The sequence below is a fragment of the Orcinus orca genome, chromosome 14 (assembly GCF_937001465.1).
Source record: "Orcinus orca chromosome 14, mOrcOrc1.1, whole genome shotgun sequence".
NCBI classification, from domain to species: Eukaryota; Metazoa; Chordata; class Mammalia; order Artiodactyla; family Delphinidae; genus Orcinus; species Orcinus orca.
This window is the reverse complement of record NC_064572.1, coordinates 30,898,741-30,923,218: the sequence shown is the minus strand read 5'-3', so window position 1 is coordinate 30,923,218 and position 24,478 is coordinate 30,898,741. Positions and strand designations below refer to the sequence as shown.

At 35.2% G+C, this 24,478-nt stretch overlaps 1 protein-coding gene across 6 annotated transcripts in view; it reads right to left on the bottom strand.

The window, feature by feature from the left end:
• Positions 1 to 24,478, bottom strand: part of MCU (mitochondrial calcium uniporter) — a 217,373-nt gene that overhangs the window by 15,478 nt on the left and 177,417 nt on the right. For all 6 annotated transcript variants that reach the window (XM_033434139.2, XM_004273140.3, XM_049697311.1 and 3 more), the window contains 3 exons: positions 10,579 to 10,749; positions 8,872 to 8,976; positions 748 to 908 (listed from right to left, as the gene is read on the bottom strand). In XM_033434139.2, coding sequence (XP_033290030.1) covers positions 748 to 908; positions 8,872 to 8,976; positions 10,579 to 10,749 — 437 coding nt within the window. The remainder of the gene's footprint in view (positions 1 to 747; positions 909 to 8,871; positions 8,977 to 10,578; positions 10,750 to 24,478) is intronic.

Genomic DNA, 24,478 nt, shown 5'->3' with positions numbered 1-24,478 from the left:
AGCACAGTATTAAGAGTATTTGTTCCCTTCCTTAATCTCTAATATAGTTTGGTTTCTTAAAATGGAAATACTTGTATTTTTATTAAAAAAAAAAAAAGGATGACACACGTTCATTGTAAAACACTTACTAGGAAAGTATAAAGAAGAAAAATCATTCATAATCCTACTATTCTATTAGCATTTGGGAATATGTTCCCTCTGATTTTTTTCTTTGTATATATGTGTATGTGTGTGTGTGTGTATGTGTGTTGTGTGTATGGCTATATGCATAATACACTTAAAAACTGTATCATAGTATGCACTAATATACACATTTTGTAATTTACTTTTCATAAAATATCATGAAGTGTTTTCTATAGAATATTAGATCTACATGATTGTTTTTAACAGTTGCATAATATTCCATATAATATTAATTCTTAAGTTGGCTAAAATGATTATCCACCTCACTTAGAACCCTTCTTGATCAGCAATTATTCCAATCTTTGTTGTAAAAGTAGTAAGTCTGGTTAAGGGCAGTATATTTAGATCTCAAAGCTCTATGTCCATTATCAAGGCTCCAAACTATTCCTTTTTAAGTCCTTTCTTAGCTTTAATCAGAAGCTTTTTATGATTCAGTTCCCAAAACTAGTGGACTAGTTTGATTGACACAATGCAATCACACAAAACTTGGAGGGGAAAAAAGCAAACATATATGCTCTGGAAAAAATACTGGTGAAGAGAAAATTGTGAAATTTGAATCTGCACCTTTTCCAGGGGCGCCAGTTGTTCTTTGAGATCTTCTAATCTTTCGATAAGCTCCCTTTCCTTGTTTAACTGGTGCTGCTCGATGCACAAAGTAGTGTATAACTGCTGGACCAGTGTCTTTACATCGTTCAGTGTTGCTGCGTTTTCATAGCTTAAGAGGTCTGAAAGAAAAAGATTACATTTAAAAAAAAAATATGCCTTAAATGAAGAGTTGCTATTCTTAGGGCTATTAGTGATAAGAACAAGGCAGATCATCCACTATAGGGGTCCCACCTTCAATGTTAAACTGAAGGAAAGGGATAGTTCCTTTTTAAAAAGGAAGAGTCTATAAATCCTACAAAGTAAGTTCATATTTGGGCAACTTGAAAATTTTGAAGCCAACATCCACCATTATATTCTTGGAAGTATAAGTGCTACAAATGAGGCTACAAGTAATAATAATCTTCATTAGATAAAGACAAAAAATTTAAAGTAATATGTCAAAAACTAGTAGAGAGGCTTAGAATTAATCTGATTATCATGCTTATTAAAATTCAGATCTAAAATTTATCTGTGGTCTTGCCATTTTAAGTGGTCATTTTTTCCCTTTAGTAACCAACACTTAAGGAAAAAATATACAGTATTTCAAATTTGCAAATACAAGGGTATAAATAAAAATACCATTATCCTAATAATCTTAGCCCCTATATACCTTCCCCCTAGCATATCAATTTTTATTTATTCCCGTTGGGCAAAGACATAGAATAGCTGTATGGATCTCAATATCAAGCTTGAAAGGGCATGAAGTTATGAGAATAACTAAAAAGGTAAAAGATTAAATAATTCTTTGATTCAATATCCTCTTCTGTGAGTAGCATGTGCTTCTAGAAATCTAAAAATTATGTTTTGAAAATTTAATAAAAAGTCAGCTGTCAAATAACTTTTTAAAAAGCACCAGAAGTAAAGCTTTTGTTTTAGAATCTTATTAGCCTTAAATGTGACATTTTGTTAGCTACAGCAGAAGGTCAGCCTTTTTCTAAGTCAAAGTAAGCCACAGTCAGAATTAGTCATGTGTGTATTTCAAATATTCTTCAAGGACGTCCTTTAGTACAGTTATCACAGAAATTCAATCAATAAAAAAATTCAAATAAGGGTAGCAAATTGGATTAGAGAAGAGCTGATATAGTAAAATGGGATATAGCACCTAGCATAGTATCTTGCATGCTTCAATGAATGTGTGCTGCATTAATGGGAACAGATAAAAGCAAGAACACTTTGAGTTCTAGAAGTCGTCTATGTCAACAGAGTCTGCTTTGCACTAAAGTTGCAGCTCACATTCACATATGGTTCTACACTTTCCAAAGTTACAAAAAGAGAAAACTGTACTCTAGAATGTCATAGTGAAGTGGTAGAGTCCATGCCTCCTGACCCCCCAGGCCTGGAACTGAGTTATGAGGCTTTTACTATATCAATATTAATATTTCTCCTGCAAGCTCAGTCCTTTCTTTCTTTTTTTATTATTTATTTTATTTTTTGCTGCGTTGGGTCTTTGTTGCTGCACGCGGGCTTTCTCTGGTTGCAGTGAGCGGGAGCTACTCTTTGTTGTGGTGCACGGGCTTCTCACTGCGGTGGCTTCTCTTGTTGTGGAGCACAGGCTCTAGGCGCACGGGCTTCAGTAGTTGTGGCTCACGGGCTCTAGAGCGCAGGCTCAGTAGTTGTGGTGCACAGGCTTAGTTGCTCCGCAGCATGTGGGATCTTCCCGGACCAGGGCTCAAACCCGTGTCCCCTGCATTGGCAGGCAGATTCTTGACCACTGCGCCACCAGGGAAGTCCTCAGTCCTCTTTCAAAAAGATAATTTTTTAGGTAGGTATAAATTATCTATGGTAAACAAAATTCTCTCACATATATTATCCCATATTTATCCTCATGGCAGCATATAATCCACAATTTATAAATGAGGAATTTTGAGTCCTAGAGAGATAAGATGAACAAACATTTTTGTGTTAGGTACTGATCTATTCACTAGAGAGGGGAAAAAAAATCAAATATGAGGTGGTTTCTCTCCTTAATGAGGTCTAATAATGATATTCACAAAGCTGCATGGCTAGCAGGGAGTGGGAAAAGATCTTCTGACTGGTAGTCCAATGACTTTTCTATTCCATGTCCTTTCTTTTTCCATTTCCACTTTCAATACCATAATTACACTGTATTTGCTTAGAAATCCAAGGAGGGAGAAAAGGAGGGGGGAAGGGAGGAAAGAAGGATGCAAGCAAACAAACTAAACAGACCCTCTCCTCTTCCTTTTCCTAATGAAGCACACACACGTTAATGATCAAATATGTATAGACAATCATAACCTGAAAATCTATAAAATCTGAACTCAGGCTTGGTATTTGTTTTATAAAAGAGCTTCTATTAGAATGTCATTCATCGAAGACTTATTCTTTTAAAATTAATATTCATATTACAGGTTCTCCTGTGTAGAAAATTTATTTTTTATATCATTCTTTTCTCTCATGGCTTCTTCTGTGTTTTATGTTATAGGTAGAAACATATTTCTCACTCCAAGTTTGTAAAACTATTTCTCTTTTGATTTTTTTCACTATGATAAATTATAAAATAAGCAGCTAAGTGAATGATAATATACATTCATACAATGTAACACATAGCAGCTGTGAAAAAGAATAAGGAATTCTTTATGTTCTGGTATTTTAAGATCTTCAGAATACACTGTTAGGTAAGAAAAGCAGTTTGGTGGTTTTATACCTTGACATCTAGTTAAACTGGAATTATGTTTCCCCATATATCCCAAATTCCCCCAAATTCCCTGTATGGTTCTGAATTAGAGTTAGCCAAAACAGAGATTCAAGTGAGGTTTTAGAAGGCAGAAGTGAAGCAGAAGCCATCATGCTCTGAAGGTTGTCGTTAGTAGTGAGAGACAGATGCAGAGGTGCCTGGAGATGCCAGTGTGTGCCTGCTCTCCCTGGCTCTGCATCCAGCTCTTTTTTCTCAACTGCCACCTCTGATGATTAACAGCAAATCCACACCCACAGCCAGATGCAGCTTTCTAAAGCTGTGCTGTCCAAACAGGAACTGTTTGCTGTGTGTGGCTATTTAAATTAATTAAAATGAAATAGAATTTAAAATTCAGTTTCTCAGCCATACTAGCCACATTTCAAGTGCTCAATAGGCACATGTGACTGATGGCTACCATACTGGACAGTGCAGAAATGGAACATTTTCATTGTCACAGAAAGTTCTATTTGATAACACTGTCCTAGGGATCTCTCTACCAGCCCTCCTTTGTTAATTTTTCTTATCCTAGTAGTTGGACGCACTTGAATTTCCAGGTTCCCTGGCAAGCTCTGATTTGTCCACATGTGCCATCACTTCAAACTTAGTAACTTTTCTCTGATCTTCCAAGCTCCCCTTTACAGACTCTTACTTCTTTACCTTCATCTACAACTGTACAAAGTCTCATTCCTATAATCTTTTATTCCACTTTATTCACATGCTTCTGCTTCCCCAATTGAACCCTGACCGACATGAACAGTATATGTATGATATGCTATTATTTGCATAAAAAGGGAAAAAAGATTATGCATTTACATTTGCTTATGAATGCACTGACTCTCTGATAGGAAACAAGAAACTAAGAACAATGCTTGCTGGTAAGAGGAGAAAAGGGTGGCTGTGAAACAGGGATGAGAAAATCTTTTCCCATATGTTCTTTGACTTTGGGAGTTGAACATTGTGAATGCATTATCATTCAAAACAAATAAAATTTAATGTGCTACAACATACATTCAAACAGCAATGAAAAGACTATAAAATGATAATTCATAGGAGATCAATCTCACAGATGTCCAATTCTAGACCTGGCTGAACAGAGAGTTGTTATCTTTCTGATCAGTAAAGCCCTGGTAAACTCAAGAGACTTAGCTTTATTTTGTTAGATTTTCTTGACAGGAAGAATATGCTTCCAAGGTATTGTCATGGTAGAGGAAAATAACAACCTCAAACCCTTGACCCTCAAAAATCTGCCCACCTATTTGGAGATGAAATTATAGGAAGAGAGAAGGTAAATCTGCTAATGGCTTAACAAAAACACTTCTCGATGATCCGTGTATGCTTCCCTAAAAATGCAATTAAGATGTTTATTAACGTTTCTTCACATGCCATCAGTGCCAGGATAATTAAGGTACACAAAGACAGGAAGATGTGCACAAATAATGGGGATTAAAAAGTCTTTTCAGCTACTATAATGGTTTGGGAAGGATTCTGGCTATCTGAGTCTCTGATAAGGTATTCATTATAGTTGGTATTTGGTTTGCCTGTTCAACATTTTCTCTCAATTACTTACATTATTAGGAGAGAAGCAAGGTCTCCAATATCCTCTGGATGGATAAATGGGGGAAAGGGCTTAGTGTTGCCAATCAAGATGAGTTTCCTTAGCACAAAAACTTTCAACGACCAGTGGTCACAGGGGAACCCAGCCATATACAGCTTTGGTAACCAAAAGAATGCAATGGAACTTGCAACTAGCCTTGCTGCTATGACCTGCCCCCTTGTGCCATTTCAGTTTTTTCCTGCCTCTTCCCTCCAATTTTGGCATTAGGTACAAGGGTTGTCAGTACTTAGGTATTCGTAATACCTATGACTGCCAATCCCACATAAACATCAAACATGGCTATATTAGATCCTATATGAATAAGCCCTCTATCCTCAGTGCCTGGTGAAGTATGTGAAGTTAAGGTTTACTGGTGCACAACATTCATAGAGCATTTTTAGTTCTAAAGTGCTATCCATGCACAGGGAAAAGAAAAATAGGAGAGAAAAGAGAAAATTAAAGGGGAGTAAGGAATGAGTAGAAAAAAACTGTGTCAAAACTTAAAACTATTCTGGAAAAGTTTTCCTTCATTAACTATTTTAACTTTTATTAGATAAAGTATATTTGTTCCATCTGCTTCATGTATATATAAAATCCTAGCGTTCTTCTCATTATCTAATACCCAAAACCTAGTGCCTTCAACTTCTTTTCTCCATTCAGCTTTTTCACTAAAAACAGTTACAATGTGGGGAAGAGTTTACTCATCTGTATGATCGGCATCCCTCTCAAATACAGAAATTCAACTGTCCTCTTACTAACCACAGCTGACAAACAGTGGTGACTTGGAGGAAGATAATATGATGGAAACAAAATGAAAAACTATCTTACGTTTATTTCAAAAGAAAAAAAGATTTTTTTTACTATGTTTTAAAAATGGAGGGAAAAGTGTTTATGAACTTAAAACAGTATTATTTAAGCTTCTGTGAAAAAAGTATATAATGACATAATTGCTCATTGACTAATAATAACAGAACTGAGAGATTTGATGTCTAAATTTAAATATTAAAATGGTCTTTTAAAGTGTTATACTAATGCTACTATTGAGCTTACCAAATTTCATACTTCAAATTACAATTATCCCATGAATTATAGACTTCTGACCCTTGCAAACTTCACATTCTAATTGACTTCTAGGGAAGGTGGACAGATATCCCACAGTTCTGAGATACAGATAAAACAAAGAGTTGTAAGGCTGCCAAACTGATTACCAGAGAATCAAATATAATTTCTCCCCTTTTCAGTTTCTACCTTTACTTTCCCTATTCAACTTGAGAATAGCCTTATTTAAAAAATTGAAACTTTCATTTCTCTTTTAAAAACACGGTATTAGACAAGATGGTTAGAATTATTCATTGATTAAAATACCTCTAGTTTTTGACAACATAAATCTTTACTTTCCTGACTGTTATACTTTATATAAGAATATATTAGTCAACTTTTAATATTTTACTAATGCAGTAGAAAATCAAAATAGAATGAACTCCCTAGGAAATTCACATACACACATAAGGTCTATCCATGTTGTTGCAAATGGCAGGGTTTCCTTCTCTCTCATGGCTGAATAATATTTTAGATACACACACACACACACACACACACACACACACACACACACACACACACTACATCTTCTTTATCCATTCATCTGTAGATGGACACTTAGGTTGTTTCCATAGCTTGGCTATTGTGAATAATGCTGCAATGAACATGGGAGTGTAGATATCTCTTTGAGATTCTGATTTCATTTCCTTTGGATATATACACCAAAGTGGAATTGCTGGATCATACAGTAGTTCTATGTTGGTCAAAGGGTACCAATTTTCCAATTATAAGATGAATAAGTTCTGGGGATCTAATGTACAGCATGGTGACTATAGTTAACAAAACTGTAATGTATACTTGAAAGTGGGTAAGAAAGTAGGTCTCAAGTGTTCTCATCAAAAAGAAATGGTAATTATGTGAGATGATGGAGGTATTAACTAATCCTGTTGTGGTAATCATTTCTCAACATATAAGTGTATCAAATCATCACACTGTATACTTTAAACTACACAGTGTTATATGTCAATTATATGTCAATAAAGCCAGAAAAAAATAAAGAGCAAATTTAAAGAACAACAACAACAAAAAAAACTGAGTAAAATAAGGCCTGTACTTCTGTTATTTTAAAGAGAACGTCTAGTCCAAGAATCAGGGAATAAAGAAGAAAAACATATTAGTATAGCTAATATATAGCTAACAATCCTTGGTCTACATGTTCAATTATTCCAACTTAATAAAATCTGATTCAGTAATGTCTTACTATTTAAAGGATTCTTTAACTCATTTAACTCGCTCAATATAGGATGACTACCTAAGTCAATGGGGTATACAAAAATCACAGTGCCTTCCCTCTGATCATTTGAAAAGAAAAGGAATGAAGAATTCAGAGAAGAGAATAATCACTTCTGGTTGGCTGGGAGTAAGAAAAAGAAAGAATGGGATCATGGAAGAGTCGACATTGATGATTTTGACCTGAGGAAATAGGAGGTTAGGAATAAAAGAAAAAGGCATCTTAGAGGAAAGGTGAGAAAACACTGAGATGGTAAAGGAAAGAGCAAAAGAACTAGAGGGTGGAGGAAAAGTAGGAATCTTTTAAGAGGAAAAGAGAAAAACTTTAAAGGTAGATGTGGACCAGATTTTGGAGGCATTCAATACTTAGGCTTTTACTTAGAACTTTTTCTACATTAGACACAATTCTCAAAAGCAGAATGGAAAATAACAAATGTCCTAGGAAGCTGATGGAGGGGGTGGTGGTGGTGGAAGGGGAATTAACGACAGCAGTGAGTGACAATGAACATCAAGGGCAAAGAGAGAAAGATGACCAAAAGAGACACACTTCAAAATGTTATTTTAGAGGGCTATTTAATAGCATCAGTACTGTGCAAAGCCATATTGGAGTGTGGGGTAAAAAGAAAAATCAGTAAAACTAACTTTGTCTTTATTTAAATTTTTCATATTTTGTTTATCATAGATTTTTTGCATTAACTTTGGTTTTTAAAAGTAGTTCATGAAAATATTTGATTACTGAGTTTTCTGGCACTGGAGGCAAATATCCCATTTTTTCGCATAAAAGCATATTCTCGTCCGAAGTTCCCAAGGACTACTATTGTACAATAGTTGACTTTCAAACTGCTAACCTTGAGCCATCAAAAAAGGGGGTTAATTCCTGTTACAAATGTTTAAGAGGACAGGGAATTCCATAATTTTTAAAAAAGATTCCCCCAGTGGGCTTCCCTGGTGGCACAGTGGTTGAGAGTCAGCCTGCCGATGCAGCGGATGTGGGTTCGTGCCCCGGTCCGGGAGGGTCCCGCATGCCGCAGAGCAGTTGGTCCCGTGAGCCATGGCCGCTGAGCCTGCGTGTCCGGATCCTGTCCTCCGCAACGGCAGAGGCCACAACAGTGAGAGGCCCGCGTACGGCAAAAAAAAAAAAAAGATTCCCCCAGTAACGTTATTAAAATAATATGACTTTTAGCTTGTATGGAAGGAAGGAGTTTAACTTATGTAGAACACTCATTTATGCGAAACAGTGACAAGAGTCGATAATAAAGCATTCTGGTGTCTATGTTTTAGTCAGTGTACTAGCGAAGTGCTACCTATATGTAAAACTTTGACTGCTCTTTGAATACTGTTTCTCAACTTTACCCAGGGGAAAAAAAGTTCTTTCCAAAAGCCGTTCTCACATTTCTCTGACCTTATCAGGGTTACTTGTTACCTCTCTTTGGTGGTCGTACATGATACGTTAAGTCATTAATGACCAGTTTAAAGTCGTCAAGGAGGAGGAGGTCTATTCCTGTTGAGGCAGCAACTCGAACGCCATCTGTGAAAATTTAAATGTGAAAATTTTAAGGTCATATGTCCATAATTATTCAAGAATGGTCAGGAAAAAAGCAATCCTCAAAATAGATTTTAAAATTATGTCTTCTCTTTTAAATTTCAGTTAACTTTTTGCCTTATCCCTAAATTCTACGCTAAACAACGCTTATACTATCTGAGGCTTTTTGTTTTCATGGCCATCTTTTTGGTGAAGATTTAACAACGTGTTTTTCTGGAAGAACTTTATGAACAAGTGAAATAATTATAGATGTATAGGTGTCAGCTGGAAATCTAGGGTCACTGGGAGAGGTGCATGGATGTCTATGATGGAAGTTGGTTGAGTAAAACACCCAATGTTTTCTAATATATGGTACTTTGCAGTATAGTTACTGATTAGTTGCCAATAATCCAGTAGGGGCAGATGCTAGGGTTAGCAAAGTACACCAAGCTGATCTATTAATTACATTACAAGATGAGTTGAGAATTAAGAATATTTAAAATATTTAAACTACAGAAATGTGGCAAATTAGCAACAACTGAGTAAATCCAAGAGTAAATAGGTACTTACTGTACTAGGCTTTTACGTTTTTCTGTAGGTTTAAAATTTTTCAAAGTGAAAGTGGGAAAAATGTAAGGCGCTTAAAAAATAAATAAATGAAATGGATATCATGTCAAATGGGAATTTTTAGTGCCTTATTTTATATTGTTTTCAAACCATATGTCTTCATTTTGTAAACATTTATGTGAAAGACCTAAGAAGATTTAAAAAGAAGGCGTAATATTTCATATCTTCAGAGATGATGGCTCAACTACTAGAAAAGTTTATTCTACACCTAAGGTAATGACAAAAGGTCTCAAAAGTATAAATGTGATTGATGGTTCATCTTTGCCCATGGCATTATATGTGAGGTGCTTTTGAATGAGATCCCTGTGTATATACCCTTGCTAAAACTGAGCAATCATATTCTGAAAACTGGGAGAGAAATCACTGTCTCTCCTGACATTTGCTAAGCAAAAGATTGTGTCCTAAAGTTAAGAGCATGGGATTCTTTTGCAGTGGTGTATGTGTGTGTGTGTGTGTGTGTGTGTGTAAAAACAATTTGGAGTGAAATGATGGGTGGGTGGGAATTAATAATGAAGGTGTATGCCCAGTAGTGGGATTGCTGGGTGGTATGGCAGTTCTATTTTTAGTTTTTTAAGGAACCTCCATACTGTTCTCCATAGTGGCTGTATCAATTTATATTCCCACCAACAGCATGGGAGGGTTCCCTTTTCTCCACACCCTCTCCAGCATTTATTGTTTCTTGATTTTTTTATAATGGCCATTCTGACTGGCGTGAGGTGATGCCTCATTGTAGTTTTGACTTGCATTTCTCTAATGATTAGTGATGTCGAGCATATTTTCATGTGCCTCTTGGCCATCTGTATGTCTTCCTTGGTGAAATGTCTATTTAATGGCCTATGTGGGAAAAGAACCTAAAAAAGAGTGGATATATGTAAATGTATAACTGATTCACTTTGCCGTACAGCAGAAACTAACACAACATTGTAAAGCAACTAGGCTCCAATAAAAATTAAAAAAAAAAAATAATGAAGGTGACTATACCTGGTGAATAGATTGCAACTCTGTCAATTCCCCGATCCTCTTCTTGTAGTTGTCGTAAAAACACACCAACAGAGTCTGAGATAGGTTTGAGTGTGAACTGGCAGCGTTCACGCCGGGATGGTAGCCTCACAGATATCACAGGTAACCCATTTTGATACACCACTGTCACATCTGAATGAAAAAGACCCATAACCATATGATAATTAGATTTCATTATAAGTTAAAGTGACATTATTAATCTTCTTAAATGGGGGTTTATTATTATTAGTGTGGCTTAAAATGTTTTCTAAGGTTCAAGAATATGCCCTTTAGCTTTAGTTGAAGGTTATTCCAGGAAATGGCTTATGGAAGCTCATATCTATCACACAACACTTTGCAGAAAAAAGAAAATATGCAAAGGATTATCTTTTAAGTGGGTCAAGGAGACGCTTTCCCAGGAATTTAAGGTAAAGTTCTTGGTATTGGTGAATACAAACCCTGAATCCATTTAGTAAATTTTTATTAAGTAGCCAGAGATTGCTGGGCCAAATTCTATACCCTGTAGGAGGTGGCTCTCGGGAGCCAGAGCTTTTTTAAGAATCTGTGGGGAATGACATGTGAAAGTACACTAATAAGTGAGACTTACTCAAGGACAATCAACTCATATTTCTGTAGTACGTATAATATTATATCCAAGGTGCTTGATAAGTAAGCATTCTTATACAACTTGGACATATTATGATATAATAAAAAACAATTCCTTTTAAGTTCTCTTGAACATTTTCCTGAGGTTAGCAAGAGGCCAAAGCTCAACTTTTGGGATTTACTAACAAAACGTTATTAAGGGAACCATTATCATAAGCTACACAACTGAAAGGATTTTTTACAACAGAACGGCACAGAATTCCTTATTTCCTTATCTTGTTCCTTAACTGTCTTGATTTATAGAACCTTAGTCCCTAAAACAAATGCCAGAATAACTCTTTCAAAAAATTTTTCAAATGAATCTTTTAATAAATAAATTTTGAACCAGAATTTTTTACACAAGCAACCAAGCATTTAAAGATGATAATTTAGGGATTTCCCTGATGGCACAGTGGATAAGACTTCGTGCTCCCAATGCAGGGGGCCTGGGTTCAATCCCTGGTCAGGGAGCTAGATCCCACATGCATGCTGCAACTAAAAGTTCACATGCCACAACTAAGGAGCCCATGTTCTGCAATTAAGGAGCCCACCTGCCACAACTAAGACCTGGTGCAACCAAATAAATAAATAAATATTAAAAAAATAAAGATGATAATTTATCACTAGTCTGTGAAAGGAAAACAGGGTTTGGAATCAAATCTGGTATGGAATCCAGCCAAAAATAATAAATAAATAAATTTAAAAAACCCACTTAGCATACTGCTTTAAGATGAGTGATGTCTCTTTTTAAAAAATGTTTTTAAATTTAATTAATTAATTAATTTTTGGCTGCGTTGGGTCTTCCTTGCAGCACGCGGGCTTTCTCTAGTTGCAGCGAGCAGGGGCTACTCTTCGTTGCGGTGTGCAGCCTGCTCATTGCGGTGGTTTCTCTTGTTGCGGAGCACAGGCTCTAGGCGTCCAGGCTTCAGTAGTTGTGGCTCATGGGCTCTAGAGCACAGGCTCAGTAGTTGTGGCACACGGGCTTGGTTGCTCTGCGGCATGTGGGATCTTCCCAGACCAGGGCTCAAACCCTTGTCCCCTGTGTTGGCAGGCGGATTCTTAACCACTGCGCCACCAGGTAAGTCCCTAATAATGTTTCTTTATTAGCTTTTTTTAAGACTCAAAAGATACACTCTATAGTTTTTAAGGATTCGTATCCCTCAAAATTGAAGAGCCGAGAGGAAATATACATAGAATAATAATGTTCTGGAGATTCTAAATGCATCAAACTTTTCATAGTTGTAGTCATTTACATCTTATTTCCTCGCCTGGTCTAGTAAATTATAATGCTTACAATGAATACAAAAGCCTCACACTACATTGTTCCGTGACTTAAATTTTAAAAGTAACCCTTATTGAAGCATAGTTTATAAATAACAATGTACACTCTTATTTTAAATGAACATTTGATGAATTTTGACATAATAATCAAGATGAAGAACATTTCCATTAGCCCCCCTAAATTCTCTTGATCCGATTCAAGTTAACCCCTGGGCAATTATTGATTGGATTTTTTCACCACAGATTATATTTAGTTTTTCTAGAGTTTTACACTACTGGAATCATACAGCATGTACTCTTTTGTATCTGGCTTCTTTCTTTCAGCATAATGATTCTGAGATTCACCAGTGTTGCTGCATGCATTAGTAGTTAATTTGTTTTTATTGCTGAGTAGCATTTAAAATTGTGGATACACCACAATTTGTTCAACCATTCACCTGTTGATTGACATGTGGATTGTTTCCAGTTTTGAACTACTATGAATAAACCTTTTATGATTATTTACTCACAAGTCTTTGTGTGGACATACGGTATACCTTTTCTCATCCTTTTACGTTTAACCTACCCACGTCTTTATATTTCAAGTGGGTTTCCTGCAGCAGGCAGCATATGGTTGAGTCTTCCTATTTTATCCAATCTGACAATCTGTCTTTTAATTAAAGTGTGTATATCATTAGCATTTAATAAATTATAAATATTGTTGTGTATGTCTGCCACCTTGCTACTTTTCTTGACTCAACTCTTCTTTCTTCCACATTTCTTCAATTCATGCCCTCTTTTAGATTAACTGAGTATTTTTTTTTATTACATTTAATCTCTACTATTGGCTTATTAACTGTACCTTTTCATGTTTTGGGGTTACTCTATAGCAGGTATTGCCAAATTTTTTCTGTTAAGGGTTAGACAGACATTAAATACTTTAGGCTTTGTAGGCCATAAGATCTCTGCTGCAACTTTAGACTCTGCACTGTGGTGCAAAAGCAGCCCTAGGCAATATGTAAACGAATATGCATGGCTGTTTCAACAAACTTTATTTACAAAAATAAGGAGTGCACTGGACTTGGCCTATTGGGTTTGCTGAACCCTACTCAAGGGTTTACAATATACATCTTTAACTTATCACAGTTAACCTTCAAGTAATATCATACCACTTTAGGTATAGTGTAGAGAACCTTACAACAATATACTTCTATTCCCCCTGTATTGTTCTATATTTTATTTCTACATGTTATAAACCACACATTATTTTTACTTTGATAACTGATTATATGTTAAAGAAATTTTAAAATGAGAAAAATGTCTTTTATATTTATACACATATTTACCCTCTGGTGTTCCTCATTGTTTCTGGTATAGATCCACATTTCCATTTGGTATCATCTTCCTTTTGTCTCAAGAGCTTCCTTAAACATTTCTTGTTGTGCAGATATGTTGACAATAAGTTCTCTCAGTTTTGGTAAAGTGAGAAAAAGTCTTTATTTCATCTTCAATTTTGAAAGACATTTTTGCTATGTAAAATATTCTAGGTTGGCTTTTTTTTTTTCCTTTTAGTGCTCTAAAGAAATTCCCTTCTGGTTTGCACAGTATATGATAAATTTATGTACATTCTTATCTTTGTTCCTTTGTATGTGATATGTCTTTTTCCCTCTGGCTGCTTTTAATATTTTCTCTTTATCATTGGTTTTCAGCAATCTGATTATAATGTTCCTTTCTATGGTTTTCTTTATGATTATTCTGTTTGGGAATTGTTAAATTTCTTAGCTCTGGGGGCTCATCGTTCTCATCAAACTTGGAAAAATTTTGGCCATTATTCAAATAGTTTTTATGTCTCCCACCCCTCTCCTTATGGGATTCCAATTACACTTATATTAGACCATGTGGTACTGTCACACAGGGCACTAAAACTCTGTTCATATTATTTTAGTTTTTCCCTCTCAGATTCATTTTGGATAGTTTTAATTGCTATGTATGTCAGTGTCACTGATCTTTTCCTCTGTAGTGTTTAATCTGCTATTAATTCCATTTATATTGGTTTTCATTTCAGATATATTTTTCACCTCTAGAAGTTCCCTTTGTTTATTGTTCTATTTTCTATTTTTCTTCATATTATGCTTATGTTTTCTTCTCTCTCTCTGAATATAAGGGTCACATTTATAATAACTATTTTAAAATCCTCTGTTAATTCCATCATTTCTGTCATTTGTAGATCTGGTTCTATTGACTGATTCTGGCACCCCCACCCCCACCCTGCAGCTTCTTCACATGCCTAGTAATTTTTGATGGGAGATTAGACATTGTGACTTTTACATTGCTGAATACCGGATCTTGTTGTATAGTTAAGTTGCTTGCATATTAGCTTGATCCTCTCAGGTCTTTTAAGACAGATCTAGAGAATCCTTTATTCTAGGGCCAATTTGGCCCCACTTCCAAGTTATGGTTCTTCTGGGAGTCTCTGCTGAATGTTCATGTATTCAGTGATGTCTCTCCTCTCTAGCTGCTGGGAAGTCAAATGATTTCTGGCCCTGAGTGAGCACTAAGAGTTATTCATTTTACAGCTTCTGGTAGTTGCTATTTCCTTGGAAGTTGTTATAGCCTGGCCTTGTGGTTTAGAATTTAACCAAACCCTCAGGCTACAAGCTGAAGCAATGTAAGGTTAATTTCATTTGTTTCTCTTTTCTCAGAGATCAAAGTCCTGTCTTGCCTACTGTCCAATGTTTAGAAACAGTATTTTCATGTATTCTGTCTGGTGTTCTAGCTGTTGACAGCAGGACAGCAATTCCCACAGCAGTTAATCCTTTGTGGATACATGATTTGAATTTTTACATAAAAACTAAAAAGAAGCAAAGTCAGAAATCTCTGTTTATTCCTTCCAAAAGGAGAGTCTGAGTTTCCTAAGGAAAAAGAGGCCAAAAATAGTAATATAAACTTAATACATAGCATGTACCACCTGAAGTTTTCAATATCTAAAGTAACTTGAAATTTTTTTCATTTTCTTTCTCATTTTTAAAAGAATCCTTAGCAATCCATTGTTTCCGTAAGGTCAGAGCCAGCAACATAAATATTCCTATTAGTTCTATAAGCAGTAATGATGATGGGGTCATAAAATTAGGTGATTAACTTGTCTACCTGGTGCTTTCTTCCCTCCAATCCAGTCTTCTTTCTATTGATATATGCAAAAATATTCACACACAGATTTCAAGAAGTAGACAGAGTTGGATTTAAATAAAAGATAGGAATCTATGAATCTTAAACACATAAAGTATGGAAGATTTCACTAATACATCAGTTTCACAGGAAAGTGCTTAGGGGTTACTGTTTTTAAATAACTGAGACAAAGTGAACAGATAAAATTAAGGTCTTTATCACTCAGTTTAACTTTTTCCTTTAAAGATTATGAAGCCTTTAAAAGGAATTAAATATGAAAGCTTTGAGAAACTCTGCATGGATAGCACATTTCAGAACTGACAAACCTTTATTACAATACTGCTTTTGAAATAAATCCCCAGGTCTCCTTCTTTCCCACACACTAGATTGTAATGCAAATGTTAGATTTCTTGTTTTGCAACCAAAGAATAACAATTACCATAGTTCCTCAAGTTTAACAATATAAAAAATTGCTGTTGGTTGTAGTGAAGTCACAATGGGAATTTACAAGCTAATGACAGCTGTCAGCTACTATTCTCTAGAGATAAATACTCTTTTTAAGTGTAAATTGCATCAAGTAACTTTTTGGTTGGTTAAAAAAAATCTTTTGCTTTGATTTCCATTTCAATAAGTAAGAAATAATCTAAGTATGTTCTATAGCAGTGTGGTTCAAAGAAACCTAGAAATTATGGGGCATCCCATACAAATAGTGAGAGACAGAATATGACAACTGATTTAGGAATAAAAAGTAAAGACAAGGAATTTTCCTGAGTAAGAAGAGAAGTGCAAGGACAACAGACACATGGGGTTGAAGAAGTAATATATTAAAAAAAAAAAAAAAAAGCTTTGGAGCATTAGGTGTAGAAGAAGTCATATAATACAAATGCTTGTTATTTAGCCAACTGTTAAAAACTCAGAGTAGGAAAATTAGTTGGTGCTCAAAATAATTAGTAAAATCTCCTCTAAAATATATCATTTTATGAACACTGTTACTGAACACAAATTCGTGTGCCTGATGCACAGTGAGGCCAAACAAACTGAAACGTCAGAGTATGAAGCAGAGAAAGGTTTATTGCAGGGCCAGTCAAGGAGAATGGGTGGCTTGTGCTCAAAAATCCCAAACTCCCCAATGGTTTTGGGGGAGAAGTTTTTATAGGCAAAGTTTGGTGTGAGGGCTGCAGGGTTTGTGACTTTCTTCTGATTGGTTGGTGTTGAGGTAACAGGGCAGTGCCCCAGGAATCATGTGCCCAGCCTGAAGTTACTATCTTCCACCTGGGTCGGGGCCTTAGTTCCTGCAGAAGAACTCAAAGATACTATCATGTATATTCCTTGAGGAGGAACCAGGACCCTGCCCCAAGGCTGCACTATTGCTTCTTAACTGTTCCTCCCTTGTTTCTGCATTCCCTCCCCTCCCTGATTAGCAACTGTTTGAATCAGCCCTTTGGAACTCAGGGAAGGCTGAGGCTGAATGAAGCCCATTTTCTACAAACAAGAAACAGGGACACAGAAAGGACTTGTACCCAGGAGCCCCACAGGGTCCTGCTTGGTTTCAACATGACTGTATATCTCTTAAGGACTTATTATGAACGGGAACTGGTACAATAAGGAAGCACATTTAGGGTGTTTTCTGCAGAGATACTTTGACCTGAACTTTATATTATATGATGGATGATTCCAGTGGTTTATGATCTTGCCATCATCTGTTTCTTTTCTTTCCCTTTTCTGTTCTATTCTGCATCAAGAATGTGAAATACAATAATAGAATTTTAGTGTTGGAAGGGTCAGAGAAATCATACAGACTAAGCCCTTCTTCTACAGCTAAGAACAATAAAGTCCAGCAAGGTTAGATGAAGTTCCTAAGATCCACCCATGTTGTCCCACATGGCAAGACGTCCTCCTTTTATATAGCTGAGTAATATGCTCTTGTACATATATACCACCTCTTGTTTATCCATTCATCTACCTATGGACACATAGGTTGTGTCAATATCTTGGATATTGTAAATAATGCTACAATGAACACAGGGAAAAATACCTGGAAGTAGAATTGCTTAATCATATAGTAGTTCTATTTTTAATTTTTTGAGGAACCTCCATACTGTTTTCCATAGTGGCTACACTAGTTTATCAATACATTCCCACCAACAGTGCATGAGGTTTCCCTTTTCTTCACATCCTCCCCAAAACTTGTTATTTCTAGTCTTTTTGATAATAGCCATTCTGACAGGTGTGAATGATATCTCATTGTAGTTTTGATTTAAATTTTCCTGATGATTAGTGATATTGAGCACATTTTCATGTGTCTGTTGGCCATCTGTTTGTCTTCTTTGGAAAAATGTCTCTTCAGGTCCTTTGCCCATTTTTCAATCAGGTTGTTTGTTTCTTTGATGTTGAGTTGTATGAGTTCTTTATATAATTTGGACGTTAACCTCTTATCAGATATATCATTTGCAAATATCTTCTCCTATTCAATAGGGTGCCTTTTCATTTTGTTGATAGTTTCCTTTGCTGTGCAAAAGCTTTTTAGTTTGATGTGGCCCCATCTGTTTATTTTTGCTTTTGTTTACCTTGCCTGAGATGTATCCAAAAAATATTGCTAAGACCTATGTCAAAGAGTGTACTGCCTATGTTTTCTCCTAGGAGTTTTATGGTTTCAGGTCTTATATTTAAGTCTTTAACCCATTTTGAGTTTATTTTTGTATACGGTGTGAGAAAGTAGTCCATTTTGATTCTCTGGCATTTGGCTGTCCAGTTTTTCCAACATCATTTATTGAAGAGGCTGTCTTTTCCCCATTGTATATTCTTGCCTCCTTTGTTTTAGATTAATTGACCATGTAAGTGTGGGTTTATTTCTGCAATCTCTATTCTGGTCCATTGATCAATGTGTCTGTTTTTCTGCCAGTACCACACTATTTTGATATGGTAGCTTTGTAGTATAGTCTGAAACCAGGGAATACAATACCTCCAGCTTTGTTCTTCTTTCTCAAGATTCTTTTGGCTATTCGGGGTCTTTTGTGTTTCCATACAAAGTTTGGGGTTATTTGTTCCAGTTCTGTGAAAAATGCCGTTGGTATTTTGATAGGGATTGTGCTGAATTTATAGATTGCCTTGGGGAGTATGATCATTTTAACAAGATTAATTCTTCCAATACATGAGCATGGTATATCTTTCCATTTGTTCGTGTCATCTTGGATTTCTTTCATCAATGTCTTACAGTTGTCTAAGTACAAGTAGTTACCTCCTTGGTTAGATTTATTCCTAGGTATTTTATTGTTTTTGATACAATTGTAAATGAGATTGTTTTCTTAATTTCTCTTCCTGATAGTTCATTGTTAGTTTATCAAAACATTAAGTTTTTTTTTTTTTTTGGCCGCACCATGCGCCTTCCAGGATCTTAGTTCCCCAACCAGGGATCAAACCCGTGCCCCCGCAGTGGAACTGCAGAGTCCTAACCACTGGACCACCAGAGAATTCCTGCAAGAGATTTCTATATATTAATTTTGTACCCTGAAATTTAACTGAATTCATTTATTAGTTCTAATAGCTTTTTGGAGGCATGTTTTAGTTTCTGATATAAATTAGGCTAACTTTTTTTTTCTTTTAGAGCTGTTTCACATTTTACTCCTTATGCCATCTGAAATATACTTTTGTGAAATAACAAATCAATTGTAACAGCAGCATTGACTCTGCCCCTTCTCCTGATTTTCAAAGCTAATTCTATCACATGTCACATTTCCATATATGCAAGGTTTCTCTAATCTGATCCTACAATCTTTCCTGTACCAATACTCCACTGTTTTGATTATTATGGTTTTAAAAGTACATCTTAATATGTGGTTTAGGTAAATCTTTCCCCCCCTTTCTACTCCAAATTTATGTTAAGTATTTGTATAGTTTTAGTCTTTCATATGAATTTTTGAATAAGTTCATCAGCTCCTATTGAGGTTCATATTAGCACTGTAGTGAGTTTATAAATTTATGTGAGGGAAACTGACAATTGTTACAATGTTGTCCTCATATTCATGAACATATTATAACTCTGCATTTATTTCTATCTTTTTTTAGGTCCTTCAATAAAGTTTATTCTTCTCAATAAATGCTTTACAGATTTTTTAATTAGTTTTCATTCATAGATACTTTCAAATAATTTATTTTTAATATTCACTTCTCTGTTCATAAATATAATTCCAAAAGTCCATATCCTTTTTCATTAAATTATGATATATTAGACAAAACATAAGATTATCATTTTAATAGAATAAATTAAATATTATTTAGGTGATAGTAAGGCCCTTCCTTATACATTAAGGCAAAAACATCCTCAAATTTACTTAGATATGTAAAATAGATGATTTAAAATTTCTTTAAATTATTCATAGTATATTAAAAATGCTAAATCTGTCACATACTATCATTTGAAGAACACTCATTTTGAAAAGCAGGTAAATATTTATGTAAAAAATATCTTTTTACATCAGTATAAGAAAGTCCAATTATAGAATCATAACTTTAGTAGTTTGATAAATCCAGTCATTTGGGTCCTTCCAACTGGTAGTATAAATGAACTTAGTGAAATCAGCTATATATTTCATTGTGAACCTAAGGTGAATTAGTATTTGTACAACTGAACCTCTCTCTGTAGAACTATGTAAAAACATTTGTGTGAAGTTATTACGAGGCTTAAATGATAAAAGTTGTGAAAAGACTTAAAGTTATAAATCTTTTTAAAATGCATGGTATTATTGGTTTTATGTTAAATAGTAGTACAACCTATGTACCTTTCATTAAATCTGGTTCTTTTAAAATCTGTTTATGAAGATAATTAATCTCTCATAAATGTTAAAAGCATTTGTGCTAAGTAAAAGGTCATCCTCTTCCTTCCTTCCGTTCATCTACTCATTCTACTGAGAATTAACTATTTTATTTTGCTTTTGTAAAAATAAAATCCTGTCCTAATATAGTGCTCTAACATATTTTTCTTTCTACGAATAATGCTTTTGGGACTTCCCTGGTGGTGCAGTGGGTAAGAATCTGCCTGCCAATACAGGGGACATGGGTTCGAGCCTTGGTCTGGGAAGATCCCACATGCTGCAGAGCAACTAAGCCCATGTGTCACAACTACTGAGACTGCGCTCTAGAGCCCATGAGCCACAACTACTGAGCCTGAGTGCCACAACTACTGAAGCCCGCATGGCTAGAACCCGTGCTCTGCAGCAAGAGAAGCCACCACAATGAGAAGCCCATGCACCGCAATGAAGAATAGCCCCCCACTCACTACAACTAAAGAAAATCTGCACTTGGCAATGAAGATGCAATGCAGCCAAAATAAATAAATAAATAATATTTAAACAAACAAAAAAGAATAATGCTTTTTATGGTGCTGCTTTGAAAGTAACTTCATTAAACCTTGACCCTTGGTCCACTTTAATTTCTGGGTGGTAAAAAGTTGAATATAATCCTAAAGTACAGAGAGTGAAGTGCAGTAGAAGAATGATGGATTTTGGAATCTCAGATTTAGTAGTACTGAAGTTCTACCACAGGAGACACTTTGAATACATGAGCCCATTACTGAATATAACTTTACCTCCGTTTCCTTACCTATAATGCAGAGAGTCTAATACCTCAGAAGGCTGCTTAGGAGATTCAATGAGAATATGGAAAAACGCTTGCCTTAATAGTTTTTCTTGCTTTTTCTAAAATCTACAGTCTTAAAACCCAAAGCCTAAAATCATATAAGTTTCCGTGAGAAAATGTCCAATCATGCCTTTAAACCCCAAGAGAACAAAAATGACTTGTTCCACTGAGGGCAACAAGGGGAAGAAAAGCTTAAGTTATACAAACAAATTCCATGTGCCTAGGTATTTTTGGATAATAGACCTCCTTGAGAACCTGAAGAAGGTATGGATTCCCTTCTTAGACCTACTTCCTGAAAAAATTCAAAACGATTTATACATAAAAATTTTAGATACAATCATTTTGTTGCATTGGAAAATGATTTCCTTCATATTACCTGCTGTGGACTGAATTTTGATCTCCCAAAATTTGTATTTTGAAGCTCGAATTCCCCCATGTGACTATCTGGAGATAGTGTCTTTAAGAGGTAATTAAGGTTAAAGGAGAAGATAAGGGTGGGGCTCTAATCTGTTAGGACAATGGCTTTACATGAGGAGTAAGAGCTTTCCCCAGCCCCCACCATGTGGGGACACAGTGAGAAGGTGGTCATCTGCAAGCTAGGAATAGTTCTTACCAGAGCCTAACCATGCTGGCACCCTGATCTTGGACTTCTAGTCTCGAAAACTGTGAGAAAATAAAATTTTGTTGTTTAAGCCACCCAGTCTACAGTATTTTGTTATGAGCAGACTACTGCATTGAAGTATTTTAAAAATAAATGTTTACAAAAACTGAAGCATTTTACCTCATTTTAAATCAAAATTAACAGCCATTTTCTGTTGTTTCTTTTTTTTTTAAGAAATAAAACAAAAATTTACAAATTAAAACAGAAAATAAACTTTAATTCTATATAAAAGAACATTTCAATTACAAGGCTGCTATTGTTTGGCTTGAATAAAGAAGTCACATAATGGCCTGGTTTTGGAACATGATAACTTGGACATTATCTTTGATATCTAAAAAGGTTGTACCTTTCTGTTTTGATGAAAAGAAGTTGTAAAAACTCTGAGACTCTGGGAAAGGTATGTGGTAACAAACATAATCACAGCTCTCATAGTTCACTTCACCAGATGATGCTTGGCTAGGCATATGCAAGGAACCAAAGATTTTTCTAAGACTCTTAGAATTGAATTCATATCACTCACTGTTTTGATGCAATATCAATAGTGAAACGATTGGAAATCCGAGTTCCAGTTTTAAGGTTTCTGAGTGGAGGTAATCTTCAAGAGCTCTAAGGTTTTTCTAATTCTTGTAGAGAAACTGACAAACCTCTCCATTCGTGACTAGCCTAGAGAGAAACTTCATCCAGCAGCTGGAAAATTCACAAGGTTGTCTATTTCTACCTACTTCAGAGCTACAGCTTGGTTGAAAGGGTTCATGATTTTTCTACCAAATCCATAATAATGACTGTAAGGTCTTGAATTGGAAGATTATGCTCATTCATAAAGGTCCAAATATCCCCAAGTAAATCAAGCCATAACTAAACACTTCCTTGTGATAAATTTTCTCTTCTCTTAAAAAGCAAACTCCTGTCCAAAGTTTAATCTAGCAAAGGAAAAATTTCTATTTTGATTCTTTTTCTCATAAAATCTTGTTCTCATAACAGTGATTACTTCTGTGGTACCAGGCAGGCCTTCTTTTAGGGCTGTTCGAAGTCTTCACTGCCAGTATGTGCCAATGAAAAAAACCAATGTATTATTGCACTGGGTAGAGCTCCTTTCTTCTCTGAGGCCATATAAGTATGCATGGCTCTAAGTTTGGAAGATGTGCCATCTGTTCATAGAGTACCAAGATCTTCCTTAGAGTAAAAAAAAAAATTTTTTCCTGGTAGTTATTTTGGAAAAGAAATTTAACACTATTTCAAAGATGGTAATAGCCATTAATGTTAACAGCTTTTCTAATTTCCACCAGAAATCACATATTTGGGATTTTTCTTTGTATCAACATGCGTATTAACAGACAAAAACTAGAAACTAACTCCTTAGAGCAATATCAGTAGTTTCATGAAGTCACATGCACTCTGGACAAAACTGGATAGTTTCCAAATTCCCTCAAAACTTACTTCAAAATATTGAAACAAATGACAGCAATCCTAGAATGGATAATATCATCTGAAATTTGACATAAATTTACTTCTGTTCCACACTAAGCCAGTTTAAATACTGTCAGCACATAAAGCTTAAACGTCTTTCCATGTTCATGTGGCTGTTTTTCTTAGCAATGTGAAAGCCAATTTTATACAAGCCTTCAAAAAAAGACTTTTGTGATGGAACATGTTCAACCATATTTTGGTATTTTCAAAATATGAAACTTCTACTTACAAAAAAAAATTCAAACTGTAGGATATATTTTTAAAATGGAAAAATAAAATGGTGTTTCAGCTTTCCCAACTTCACATTTGGGTTGATGAGAACTCTGCCCACATTAAAACACTGTGGCTTTCTCTTGTATCATTTTTCATGATTTCATTACTTTCATTTCTTTTTTGTTGTCAAGTTTTTAAAAGTTGGAATGAAAGACAGTGGTGGGGTATGTTTATGTCCTCAATATAGTGATGACAATAAATATAGAACCTCCAACTGTATATGAGCAGCCATTAATAATAAAACATGATTTAAAAAGTCCACCCTTTCCCACAAAATTATTTTAAAAGTAACAGGAAAAATTCTAGAATAAAAAGAACCCTTACAAATCAATACTAAAAAGACAGTTCATTTTTTTAAATGGGCAAAAAGTTTGGGCACTTCATCAAAGAAAATATTTGAATGGTTCATGAGTACATTAACAGATGCCCAACATCTTGGTCATCAGTGAAATGCAAATTAAAACCACAATGAAATAATACTACAAATCCACTACCATGTCTATAATCAAGAAGACTGACCATACCAAGTGTTGGGGAGGATACGGGGAAACTGGAACACTTAAACACTGCTGGTAGGAATGCAAAGTGGGACAGCCACTTTGGAAAACAATTCTGCAGTTTCTTAAAAAGTTAAGCACATGATGAAAGAAACTGAAGACCACACAAACAGTTGGAAAGATATACTGTGTTCTTAGATTGGAAGAATCAATATTGTTAAAATGACCACACTACTCAAGGCTGTGTACAGATTTAATGCAATTCCTGTCAAATTACCAA